This window comes from Austrofundulus limnaeus, unplaced genomic scaffold (genome assembly GCF_001266775.1).
Source record: "Austrofundulus limnaeus strain Quisiro unplaced genomic scaffold, Austrofundulus_limnaeus-1.0 Scaffold300, whole genome shotgun sequence".
In the NCBI taxonomy this organism is placed as follows: domain Eukaryota; kingdom Metazoa; phylum Chordata; class Actinopteri; order Cyprinodontiformes; family Rivulidae; genus Austrofundulus; species Austrofundulus limnaeus.
Window position 1 is genome coordinate 441,662 of NW_013952702.1, and position 14,148 is coordinate 455,809.

Consider the following 14,148-nt stretch of genomic DNA (forward strand, 5'->3'; position numbering starts at 1 on the left):
CACACACACACACACACACACACACACACACACACAGACACAGACAATCTGCAGCAATGAGCTCATCAGTTTATAAAAGGCCCAACATAATGAGCTGAGAGGTGACACTGCACTGCAGTAACAACATAAATCCTGATCCATCATCATCAGCTTCCCTCCTCCCTGCCACCAGAGGGCTTCCTGATTGGCTGCTGCCAGCAGGTTGTTTGAAATTACAGCAGGAGTTATCAGAACGCTGCGTTCACCGACAGGTGAAGTGGTGGGAAATGCCAGCTAAGGCTGTATTCACACCAGGAATGTCCTTTTGTTCACTTGTTTGGTCCGGAACAAATGCGGACTTTGTTCTATTCGTTTGGTGTGGTTTGCATTCACATGGTGCTTTTATGCAAGTGAACTAATTTATAAACAAAACCACGTGGGTTACAATCATTGCTCCTATTGGACAGACATGACGGGGGCGGGACAGAGCACAGACCCACAAACAAAGATGGTGCTGTTAAAGGGGGCCTGTTTTTATTCTTCACTTTGGGTTTTACTGCTTCTAGAAACAGTCCACGCACAAAAAAGAAACTCCCAGCTGTTTTGTTAGTGTCGGCAAATGAGCTGTTTCAAAAACCTGCAGATTGTTATGTCACAATCAGGGTAAAAATGCAACGCCAAGGTGAGCCCAGCACTTACCTGATAACCCAAGCGGAGACTCCGCCCACTTATTTACAGAACAACCATGTTAGCTCTGCTGTTTTGACAAGTCATGGATAACAGAGATCAGTGGCTTAATTTTATTTTCTGGGCAGAGCTAATGTAAACAAAATGTTGGGAGGGCAGAGCTAATGTAAACAAAATGTTGGGAGAGCAGAGCTAATGTAAACAAAATGCTGGGAGGGCGGAGCTAATGTAAACAAAATGCTGGGAGGGCGGAGCTAATGTAAACAAAATGCTGGGAGGGCAGAGCTAATGTAAACAAAATGTTGGGAGGGCAGAGCTAATGTAAACAAAATGTTTGGAGGGTGGAGCTAATGAGAACAAAAAGTTGGGAGGGTGAAGCTAATGTAAACAAAATGTTGGGAGGGTGGAGCTACCGTAAACAAAATGTTGGGAGGGCAGAACTAATATAAGCAAAATGTTGGGAGGGTGGAGCTAATGTAAACAAAATGTAGGGGGGGGGAGCTAATGTAAACAAAATTTTGGGAGGGCGGAGCTAATGTAAACAAAATGTTGAGAGGGTGGAGCTAACAAACAAAATGTTGGGGGGGCGGAGCTAATGTAAACAAAATGTTGGGAGGGCGGAGCTAATGTAAACAAACGGTTGAGAGGGTGTTGCCARCAGCAGCTTATTTGCATAAACAGCTCGTTCTGAAAGGAGCTCAGAACAGGCAGAACTGATCAGGTGAAATCTCACCTGAAAATGATTTTGTGTTTTAAATCTAATGAACACGTTTTTATCGCCCACAGATGTAACCTAACATGTTCAAGGAACCATAACAGATCCTCTTTAAAACAACTGCAACACCATTTAGAATTTCAAGAGCAACTCATTCACCGGTGGTTTCGCAGTGATGCACTCCTAATTTTGAAACAACACCAACAGATGCATGGCTCAACCCAAAGGAACCAAGATGCTCTGTGTGTCCTGATCAACAACGGCTCGTTGTTTGTAACGTAGTGGTAGCATTAGCAAAGCTGAAGGGCTAATTGTTACTGYGATGCATGGAGATGGAGTTAATGATGTGTTGAGGGTGACTCTTAGCTTCTACCACAAATTTTAGCTCAATGTCAGTAAATATGACCAAGTTAGAGCTTTTGAAGTGGTGATTGGTAGACTTCATCACAGATGTATTTCCTGCAGGCCAACGTTTAGCCGTAACAAAGTTCCTGTAAATAACGCACACGGCTGAAACACGTCCGACAGGAATTAAAGGCTCCTGAAAGAGGAACAGAAAGCTCTTCTTTAGCAGTCCTCAGAGGCTTAATTATAGTGCCGGTAAGTGTTTCCATCCTCAGTGCAGAGGAAAGTGAGGAAGAAAAACGACCCCTGGGGGGCCGATGGACAAGATGCTCTCCTCCGGAGGTCCAGGTGGACGAAGGAAAAGGCCTAGATCAAAGCAGCAAAGTTTCCTGATTACTTTGCAGAACTGAGCACATGTTGCTGCTCTCAGTTCTGTCGGCTGAATCGAGTGCAGAAATGTGTTGATTAAGGTTTACGAACAGATCGTCAGCAGGATGAGCTTCGTTCAGCATCTCTGTCTGTAAATATAACAATAACCAGAGCGGCAGCTGAAAGTGCACGGCCAGGGGTATTTTAGATTTGACGCTCACACTTGAGTGATAAGATCTGACATTTTACAGTTATCCCCCGGGAAGGTGTGTGTCTGAGTAATTATCAGAGGTGGTGCTGATAAACGGAGGCGAAGCTGCAGAGAAAACAAGAACCGTTTGGTGTTTTCAGACATCAGAGGCAGACAGAAGCCATCCATCAAAGTTTGATGTTCTGTAACCCACACCCCAACCCCCACTAAAAAATAAAACATCTAAATACTGTCAGCCTTGTGGTATTTCTCACACCCTTACTCTGAAGGCGGTGCCCTCTTCAATGATGGTGGGCAGCTGAGAGAGGCAGATRTCCACGGCCAAGTCCCAGGCCTGCCTGCAGAGAGGCAACACAGAGAAAAACAAGGTTAGAATGACATCATACAGTCTGAGGAAGAGCCCCTAAAGTCAGCACAAACTAAAATATTGAGCCTTCCTGGTTATTCACATCTTTTGTCTCTACTGAACTCATTGAAATGAAGGGTTGTTTTCTAAAAAAGAGGTGGGAACACTGCAGAAAGGTAAGATTCAGATTACAGCATCTTACTGTAGCTATGATTTGTTCTTCAACAAACAATAAATAGATTTAAACTGATTCCAACACTTTGGTTTTTCTCCACTGTGTTCCAAATCGTTTCCCTCAGATCACACTCCAAGCATGTTTGCCTCATGAGATTCCCCTCTCCAGGTCCTGGAGAGGGCAGTGATGAGTCTTTAATCCCCCTCTAAATGCTGGCTCTCCTTCCATGGTCATCATTTCTAATTCATGGGGTTATGCAACTCACATCAAACCTTATCACAGCTTCTCTTTTTACCCGTCTCTCTTCTCAGCCTCCTTCTTCCCRCTCCCTCTTTTTTTCTCCCCTCGCAGCAAATTGAACTCTGAGCCTCGCCGGGGCTTTTTCCTCTCGGTTAGCGCGAGTTACGGGTTGATTCATGTTCCCAGTCGATGCACAGCAATGTAATGTGATGCTGAATGAGCGACGCCAAGTTCACTCAGTCTGAGACTCTTTCTGCTGCCTAAATGGCTTTTCCCATTATCCAAGAGTGATATAATAGAGTTGCACTGCAGGTCGACAGCACAGTGCTAAAGATATAATGGACTCACTGATGAATGTGCAACATGAAAACATACAGTGGTGGAAAACATCGACAAATACAGCTCTCTGACTGCAACGTTAAGAGCAGGTGTCAGTTACCATGCAGCTATTTTTATCTTACCTGAGACAAACTAGACCTTATTAAAACCACAATGTCGACAGCAGCAAAAATACTCAATAATATGCTTATTTCACATTGTTCACATGTAATGTCAGAATAATTTTAGCACTATTAATGGCTGCTGAACATTAACAAGGGACAGGAATACTTCTCACAGCATTCAGGTTTATTATATTTGTCTAAATTCACATTTAACCACATTAAAGAGAATCTAATCAGGGATGTAGTTGCATCTTTTGCTCCACAAAGGATCCTTTATTATCAGATGTGTTCATAGTGTTAAGGACATTTATGACTTAGGATATTTGTTGCCAGATATAAACAGGAGGGCAATGCTGTTTTTGCCTGTCTGAGCTTGTATTTATTAGCAGGACAGATAATATTTAAATGTTCAAAAAGTAATTTTTGCGCCAACGAAAGCTCAATGGACAACAATTATAGAAGAAATATTTCTGATGGAAAAATTGACACATACTGAGGCTACGATAAGCCCAGTTGCGGAGAAAATTAGAAAAATGGACCTTCTATAAGAGTTTAAATGCAGAATGAGGACTAAATAATAAATGTATATGCATGTTTGTGAAACTGTCACATCATATTCTCAATAAGTGGCTCTTTGTTCAATTTCTGTTTTATATGTTTGTTAAAATAAAAAATGTAATTTATCTACACAGACAACTCAAAATGGTTGTAACAAAGTCAATTTAACAAATATTGAGCTAAAGTTTGATTTGGTAGCAGCCGAGAGTCCATTTCATAAGATGTTAACTAATCCAACTCTACTGTCAACATAAGCCAACACAAAATGGCTATAACTCGGTTAATTTGATAGATATTCAGCTAAAATGTAGCGTGGTAGTAGTAGTTGAGAATCATAGTCAACACACTCTGAGGACTAACTGATGGCACAATATGACCAATCACAGTGAACCAAAGTTCCATAGTGGTAGGTGGTATAGGCCAGAGATTCTTAACCCATGGACTGCGGCCCAATCGTGGGCAGCGAGCGCCACCTTGAGGGCCTCAAAAGAACAACAGTTTTTGACTTTGGGCCGCAGAGGGCCATGGGACCACAATRGGGTGCAATATACTTTGTCACCACTAGTAGCGGTAATGCACCACTCAGCTGTTTAAAATGTTTTAATACGAAGAAAAAGAACCTTAGCTACCGACCGAGAATGGAAACTTATTTAAAACGAAAAGTAGAAGGCAAAAATGAAGGCAACCCGTCAAAAAAAGGCCAAAGTTGTACAAAAATATAACGTAGATAGGCCACTATAATACATTGACTAAAATGTTTGCAATAATTACATTTTGTCTAAAATATAATCAATAGGAATATATAATATATAAAATAGGATTCAGACCAAATATCATTGAATTACCTTAATGTGTTTTTGTCACCCTTCATAGAAGGCAACCTATGACCTGTTATGTTCAAAGGTTTTTTCTTGCTAATGCTCCAATCTGGGTGCAACTCCTACATTGGTTTTACAGCACCTGGTATTCCTACGTAGTCTCCCATCTGAGTACCAACCAGGCCCGACCCTGCTTAGCTTCCAAGATCAGACAAGCTCTGGCGTTTACAGGATGTTATGGCCACTAATTCATGATCACGAAGACCAAAAAGTAGGAATCGAAAAATGTGCTGGGATCATTTTGACCAAATTTGACTTAATCCTCAGTCTGATGTCACGGGTCACATATATAGTTTACATTTTAGACTTTAATTTAATTKAGAAAAATCAATAAACTGGCAAAAAATAAGTGTGGCTTAAAAAGAGGAAAAACTCAAAGTGAAATTTTATATCATAGTGTCCATTAGTTTTTCATTTTTCACCAAATCAGGCAACAAAATGTTAATTATTGGTAATTTTTTTGAAAAGAGGATGGTTGGAATCTGTGCAATAAATCCTGCCAGCTCATATTCATTTCTGCTGGGTTTTATGTAACCCATCGGCAAGCAGCTTCAAGGCGGAGGACGCGCTCTCGGGGTGGAGGTTCGCTACACGGCAGCGTTAACTCGCCTGAGAGTGACTCATCTCCTTAACGCGTGTTTGGTGTGTGAATCGAGGACAGCAGCTGAGAATTGGACCGTGCAGGGAGACCATTTGGCGGCTGACTAAGCTCTTTTCTCCAGTTTCCTGCAGAGAGTGGCGCAGCAACAAGTCCACATATAAAACAGACTCCACTGACACTGAAAGAGCCCTCGGGGAGTAATCACCCTCGGCTTTATTTCTCCTGCCTTATTCTGCTCCATTTGAATAACAGTAGCTGTTTGTGTTGGAGCCTGAAATCAATCAACGAGCCCTAAAATCACTTATTACCCCACTCCGTCCTCACTGTTCCCATCGAAGATGCTCCAAACTTTGATTTTCCCATTTGCCTTTTATCTCCAGCATTTACTACCCTCTCTGCTTTGTTGCTTGAACTCCTAAAGCACTTCTTTGTTTTTACTTTGTCCTGCTTAATACTGCATGTGATCTAACTTTCTTGGGTGGTTAACGCTGAAAAGTGCCCACAATCTAAAATAAGAGGAATGAAAAACGGTAGAAGAAAAGAAAGTTTTTACAGCAAAAATAAAAACTGTAGAGTATATAAGGAACAAGCCTGAGGAGGATTCATATGTTTGAAGGTAGAAACATATAAAAACACCTACACGTGCGAGATCAAACCTCCTCTACACTTTTTATTTTGAGAAGCTGTGAGGTGATTCAGGAATATAAAATGGGCACAATAAGTGTTTATTTACATTCTCTCTGACTGTGCTGTGACCTGCTGTACATTTAAACACGTGTTCTGACAGCTCTGTGGGAACAATGAGTACAAAGACACGGCTCATGTCCAGGTATTGATCTTTGGTAACACCTTGGCAAGAGTCACTTTGGTGAGAGTCAGAAAACTGGGGATGGAAGATGTGGGGATGGAAGATGTGGGGATGGATGGAAGGTGTAGGGATGGAAGCTGTGGGGATGGATGGAAGGTGTAGGGATGGAAGATGTGGGGATGGATGGAAGGTGTAGGGATGGAAGGTGTAGGGATGGAAGCTGTGGGGATGGAAGCTGTGAGGATGGATGGAAGGTGTAGGGATGGAAGATGCGGGGATGGATGGAAGCTGTGGGGATGGAAGCTGTGGGGATGGATGGAAGGTGTAGGGATGGAAGATGTGGGGATGGAAGGTGCGGGGATGCCTTTATGTGTCCCTGTTATGGACCAGAGACATGTCCATGGTGTCCCTCGGTTCTCACATGTGATCACTGGAGAAAGGATGAATGGTAAATAGATGGACGGATTAATGAAAATGAAAGGATGTAAAGATAGATGAATGGATGGATGAAAGGATGAATGGATACATGGACAGAAGGATGGAGAAAAGAATGGATGGATGAACAAATGAATAAAAGATTGAATGAATGGATGGATGAATGGATGGATGGATGGATGAATGGATGGATGGATGGATGAATGGATGGATGGATGGATGAATGGATGGATGGATGGATGAATGGATGGATGGAAGGAAAATGGTTGGATGGATAAATGAATGGATGAATGAATGGACAAAAGGATGCATGGATGGACAAATTTATAAATGAATGGATGAAAGGTTGGAGGGACGGTTGGATGGATGGACGGATGTATAAATGAATGGAAGAATGGACAGATGTAAAATTGAAATAATGAATGGACAAAAGGATGGATGGTAGGTAAATGGATGGATGGACAAAAGGATGGACAAATGAATAAATGAATAGATAAAGGGATGGACAGATGAATGGACTAATGGACTAAAAGTATGCATGGATGGACATATGTATAAATGAATGGATGAAAAGATGGATAGATTGATGAATGAATGGATGAAAAGATGGACTGATAGATGGATGGATTTTTTGGAGGAAAGACAAATTGTGACCTGTAGAAAAACAGTTACCAAAGTTTTGAACAAAAAATTTTGTAAAACATGTAGCACAGCAAACATTAGCTTAGCATCTGTAAAATCAGCTGAGTTTTAGCTGTTTTTGTGTAGGCTTGTTACTAACAGTTCATGTACTGTTTCGGCCACTTTGGTAGCATCATCAGTAACAAAACTAAAACTCTGGAAAAGCACTATAAACACTAATAACTCATATTCCTGTCATGATGGGAGCGTTTATATTGATTAATGTAAATTTTGTGGAACAAACGGCTTCATGGACACTTGAGGTTAACTTTTGTGATTTACTAAGATTGTGTTTGTAGATTCTGTGCAATGCMAGGCTAATTTTAGACAAAAACATGAACCAGGCACAAAATAAAGCAGAGTAAAAACTCTCCTAAAACATCCCACTGTGAAAAAGTTTTTTTTTTTTTTAATAATGGATTACGAATAGAAACCAAACAGAAAAGTTTCAGCAAGCAGTTTTTGTCAACTTAACAAGCTGTATCATTTGAACAAAAGAACCCCTCGGGCTAATTTGTCCATTTCCAATCTCCAAGTGGCCTTTTTTTAAAACCAACCATTTGCTTTCATTAAATATGCATACCATAACATAAAACAGAGACCACTGTCCCTTTTCTAATAAAAAAATAAACCTGTTAGAAATTCTGTTTGACCCCTAATTGCTTTATGTATGAGCAAACAGCAGGGCATTGAGGCCGACGCTGTGTTTTCCTGCTAAAACCCATCAACAGCTGCGTGTGTGCATCTTACCACATGGCGTGCATGTAGGTGGGGGGCAGACGGGGGCTACTGACTGGAGTACAGTTGTACGACCTCATTATCCTCTCGGCTAGCAGGAAGTTACGGAACAAGCTGGCCACCAGCAAGTCCTGACGAAACAACTTCTGGAACAGATCTGAAGGAGGAGGARGGAAAATAGACATGATCAGTCAGGGTGCGGGCAGAAACAGGACACAGAGCGAATAAAATTACCTGAAGAATATAAATATAAGACAGGAAAATGGGACACCTGATGGGTCCTAAATAAATAGCTCAGATACGAGCAAAGGTTTTAAACTAAGATCATCTTATGATGAGATAMAACTGCAACAACTCAATAAATAAAAGACTAAATTAAAAACATATATCATGTAGCTCAGTATCTGTAAATGTAGCCAGTTTTATGTTGGTTAATACTGACTAATGGTTATCTTAAAAGATCATAAATTATAATGATTTCTGTATGTTTTTAAATCTGTTCATTGGTTCACGGGACATTTTGCTAACAGACAGACAAATAAATTTTCAAAACAGATCTTTTGATCTTTTAGAGTATTTTCTGTTATACAAGTCACAGGTACAACCTCACCAATTTGAGCTCAGTTTCTTTAAAATTGGCTGGGCTACAACCCATTTTATGTGGCGGCCATCTTTAATTCTGTTGACTCCAAATATTACGAAGTGGTGAACATCCAGGGTTTACTTTGTGGGAGTTTTTTTTATCAAATTTCTGCAGTGGTTCATTAGATATTTTGCTAAAGTAGAGACAAACCAAACCAACTAAAAACATTATTGTCTTTTAGAGATAATTAGACTGAAGTGTGCAGTTTAAAGAACAACAGACATTGTTCTATGTTGGACCTAGAGGACAGTAAAATCTGAGTCTGACACTATCTCTTTAATGTATTCAGTCATTTCCCAGTCAATCCCCTGCCACTCTTCTGGCTTATAATTAGAATTTCACTGTTTATGTGCCGGGATTTTTTTCTTTCAGAAAGGGACAGAGTGTACAGCTGCTGTGTGTAGGGCTGCCACAACCGATTATTTTTATAATCGATTAATCACCGATTATTTTTTCGATTAGTCGACTAATCGGATCATATGTTAATTGAATATAAAACATACAGCTTATCGTGCCAGAATGCAGCTGCTATTATATAACCATGGTTAAATTTTAGCTATATGCTAACTAAAAATAATTGCTGTGGAAGGTAAGTTCTGCTCTGCAGATATTACACAGGTTTCTCTTTCATTTTCTTAAAATGATCCCACACTTTGAGCTCTGTTGTCAGGTAGCCATGATACCAGAGCCTGTCTGTATAATGTYTTGTGACGTCCACGGCCTACCCCAGTTACCACTACTGTGCATGTGTGTCAAGGACAGAAAGGTAGATGTGGCAGTGGAAGGTGTCAAAGCAGTTTGGAGAGAAAAACAAAGTAAAGAACAAAAAAAGAAAAAGAAAACGATTAATCGATTATTAAATTAGTCATCGATTATTTTAATAATAGATTAGTCGTCGATTAATCGTAGCAGCCCTAGCTGTGTGTATGTACTTTTTTCTGCAACAGAGTGAGGACTGTTGTTTTTAACCAACTAAACAAGGACATTTTCCTGGTCTATACTTTGTTTTGCAGCTCTTCTGCGCTCCACTAGTTAGGTTTAGATGTATGGTGTGAATTAAGTTTATTTAAAAAAAGAGGGGGGGAATTACGTAATTTAATTCTTTACCACTTTCAAGTAACTATGTTACTTTCAGTGGTTATGAAAATGCTGTATATGTACAAAAAACAAATTTTGACTTCGCATCATAGTCGCCTCCAACCGTTTCAGACACTCCCACTTCAGCACATCTTCACAACAATGCTTCGAGGAAGGGGTGTTCTGTACGGTTGGAGCTTGGCTACAGACTGAGCTCCAGGGAGGAGCTATGTACAAATGGGCGGAGCTTTGTACCAGCAAGAGTTTAAGCAGCTCCACATGGCTACCACAGGAGATTCAAGGATTTCTAAAACATGCATGAATGAGTCAAAACAACACTCTGCATATGTTTATAATGAGGGAATGACATTATAAATTTATATAAAGCTCAAAATGTTTGGCATAACCCACCCCTTTAAGATTAGGGCTGAGAATAGACTCATGTCTGGGTTAAGTATAAATGATATACCAAACCCAGGGATAAATAGGTATAAAAGTTGCAAAAATGAATGGAATTCAATACAAAGTCCTCAGTTTGATGAAAGTACAAGGGTGTGTGGTGTGTGTGTGTGTGTGTGTGTGTGTGTGTGTGTGTGTGTGTGTGTGTGTGTGTGTATCTTCATTACAGAACTCCTCTCTAATGTGGACTGCTTCATTAACAGCAGAGCCTCGAGGCTTTAAAAAGGCTTTGGCAGCCATCAGCGTTGTCACATTGCTTTTCTAACTGGGATACAGTTTGTCTCCTGGGACGCTCTGAGTGAGCAGCAAACATGAAACAGGTGGATCTCCATGTGCCATGAATGCAAATACCTTTGTTTGTACTCTTCTAAAACAATGAAAAACACAGCTAACATGGCCGAAAAGCTACAATCGTGTCAAAGCCTCACCTCTGGGCAACACGTTCCATGCAATGGTGTCGGTGATGGCGGTGAAGATCCAGTTGAGCTCTCCGAGCGGCGTGCGTCTGTCGTTGAGCCTGCCAGGGATCCTGGAGCACGCAAAAAAACATAACACAGATGGCACCATGTCAGCCTCGCTCGCCGTGTGTCATGGAGTTTACTCACAGGACAAGGTGGCAACCGCTCCAGACGATTACAACACATCGTGACCAAATTAACATTTGCTTTAAGTTTCTCACGAAGAGAAAACAACAAATAAATATTTGTGCTTTTCTGCATTGCTGCAGGCTGGGATCAGAGCGACATCAGGCAAAAACAAACATTCACTCTATAGTTGCATGCAGAAATGTTTTAGTTGGGAGTTATATTACATCGTTTGGATGGTTTACAAGCTGAGGAACAATAAACCTGCATGATTTGACTTGACAAGGTTTGTCAGCAGAAAAATATTTTGAATATTTGTGAGAAAAAAATAGTGGAGTCAGTCAGGTTTTGAAACAGAAATAGCATAAAAGACTTAAAAGTGGTTGAAAAACAAACACTACTGCTAAAGTTGTAGAGGGAAGTTTCATGTCTCTGGTCAGACGTCATGGCAAGACAGAGCGCAGCGACCAGACACAACAAGGTCAAGAAACGAGCCGTGCTGTGGCTCGTAGACGTAGAGTACAATGCAGCAGAAATAAAAAAGACACACTAAGCTGGCTTCTCTTTGGAATCAGAAGATTTCCAGCAGGGCCATGAGTTCAGGAGTGACCAAAACCTGTGGGACTCAGCTACACCCACCTATGGCCCAGAAATGTCAGGTTAGAAATGCAAAAACTGTGGTTGAAAAGCAACACTTCTCAAGTGGAAGCAAAGTTACTCAACTGTACACAAAAACTTGGTGTGGTGAAATGGCAGCAGGTGATCTGGAACAACAAACAGAAAGACTTATCTTCTTAGGCTGCAACTGTGGAGGACTAGTTCAGACTTTGGGAGGGTGTCCCTAATATGTGTCGAAACATTTATGAGGGTTGTCGATTTCCTCAGAGGCTCACAGATGTGCTGCTTGAACTTTATGACTTTTCTTTCAAACACAGTTGTCGCAGGTGTCGTGCTCGTCTCAACTGACAGCACCAAATGTCTGGGGCTTAAAAACTGCTCAGATGACAAACAGTTCTTTCAAAACTGTCCAAATCTCAAAATATCTTGGAGTCTTGTTCAAAAGTGATGATCGGATGGAGGAAATGGGTCGATAGTTGCAGTCATTGCTTCAGCTGGTCAGTCGAAAGGTAATTACTAGGGATGAGGGGTGCACTGAGAAATCGGACAGACAATTTACTTAATTTTGGGAGATCGTCTGATCCTTAGATCAGATCAGTGGAAAAGATCGGCTTCTCTACTTYCACAAAGCTCTGAAAATCAGCCACTGTCCCCTTTTCGCTCTGTTGTGAGCACAACCTCATGTCCAGTTAAAACAGGTTTGAATTGATTCAAGGGTATTGTTCAATGCATTTCAATAAAATAACACTGGAACATGAAGTTGTGTTGCGACCTTATAACATCGGACAACAGCTATTTAAAAAATCGGAATCAGCTGGTCAGACCTTTTAAAGATCGGTGATCGGAGATCGGCCAGAAAACTGCAATCGGTGCACCCATAGTAATTACTGGTCTGTCTACGTTCCAACCCTCACCAGTGGTGACGAGGAAGAAGAACCCAAACAACAAGAAGATATGTGTTTCCTTCAAAGAATCCTAGAAGTAATGGTCTAACACCTACAGAACTCTGATCATCATTTATAAACTACATAAATGGGTTTAAGTTCATCTAGATCCACAGACGTTGTGTGGTTTCTTCTCCAAGATGTCTGAAACAACTTCCCTGCTGAGTTCCCTGATTTTACTGACATTAACGTCAGCAGCAAAACGTTAGTTTATGCATTGATTATTTGAACAACAGTGAATCTGTTTTGAAAACTTACCTTTAAATACAACAATACAGCATGTTGCACAGCACAAAGTGTTTTCATCCAATCTTCCCCCAGCGTGTCATCGAGTTCTGTCACTCCCAAACAATTATCATTATCGTTATTTTTACACCAGAGCACAGGAACAAGCCAAACTATTTTATTTTTTCTTCCCCTGACTGAAGCCTTGAACCTAGTTTCAATTATCAGGAAAATGTGATGCTGAAAAAACCCCATCATAAAACAACACCTAACGTGTCAAGTCATTAATGATCCTCCAACAAGTTTCTTTTAAACGTGCAGGGAGTGAACTTCTCCTGACCTAAGCCTCCATATCTGCTTGGAAGTGACAAATAATGGCAGCAGTGAAGCTGCTGGCAGGTACGAGTCCTCGGTGTAACGATGAGGGCCGGCCAACTCCTGAGCACTTTGAGTCCCTGCCAAAGGTGTTTGGAAAGTCAGCAGACAGGATGAACACTCAGCAGTTCATCTCCTCGCTCAGGATCCAGTCTAATACATCCGAGGAGGGAGAATCATCCCGTTAGACGGATGAACAGATAGACCGATGAAAAATGTCCTCTGAGGTGTTCAGGCACAGGACATCAATCAAAGTTTGTGTCCTTTTATTTTGCTCAGTTTACTTATTTTAGTTTTGATTTAATTTCAATTTTTTTTTTATTTATTGATGCTTTTGTTTTTTCTTCTATGAGATGTTGATAATTTACCAATAAATTTGTGAAGGGAAGGAAAACAAATCACTTTTTCTATAAAGAGATGTCTCAATGGGCTCTGGTTAAATTAAGGTTGAATAAATAAAAGTGTGAGGTATACACAATGTCTTAAAGTTGCTTTGTTCAACAAAAATATTTATCATGTTTTTGCATTTGCAAAAGTATAAAATAGGGTTTGTATTTTTCTTATACCAAAGTATCTAAAGTACTAGGGGTGCAATGATCCAGAAAATTCACAATTCGGTCTGATACTTAAATGTCACGGTTCAATATCTTTTCGATTCAAAAAAGAGAAATGTCCATGCCTTTCTTAACTTGTAATTTAGCAAAATTAACTACGAACATTTGTTTAACCTCAAAAGTCTAGTTTTTAAAAGAAATGTTAATGAAACAGCAAGTTTCTCAGTGGATCTGTGCTCCACAGTGCAGCCTAGGTGGAGTAGTCGAACACAGATCCACTGATCCTTCAACACAGAGCATCTTCAGAAGACAAGTTGATAAAGTTAATGTTAGAAATCTTTATTGTTCCAAACATAGTGTGTATTGATCCAAACATAGTGTGTATTGATCCATACATAGTGTGTATTGATCCATACATAGTGTGTATTGATCCATACATAGTGTGTATTGTTCCATACAT

At 40.5% G+C, this 14,148-nt stretch overlaps 1 protein-coding gene across 1 annotated transcript in view; it reads right to left on the minus strand.

The window, feature by feature from the left end:
* The window catches only part of LOC106526906 (regulatory-associated protein of mTOR-like), a gene marked incomplete at its 3' end in the record, with an annotated part of 120,198 nt that overhangs the window by 42,969 nt on the left and 63,081 nt on the right, over nucleotides 1-14,148 (minus strand). Inside the window, 3 exon segments of the mRNA XM_014021626.1 lie at nucleotides 2,569-2,644; nucleotides 8,222-8,366; nucleotides 10,817-10,917. Coding sequence (XP_013877080.1) covers nucleotides 2,569-2,644; nucleotides 8,222-8,366; nucleotides 10,817-10,917 — 322 coding nt within the window.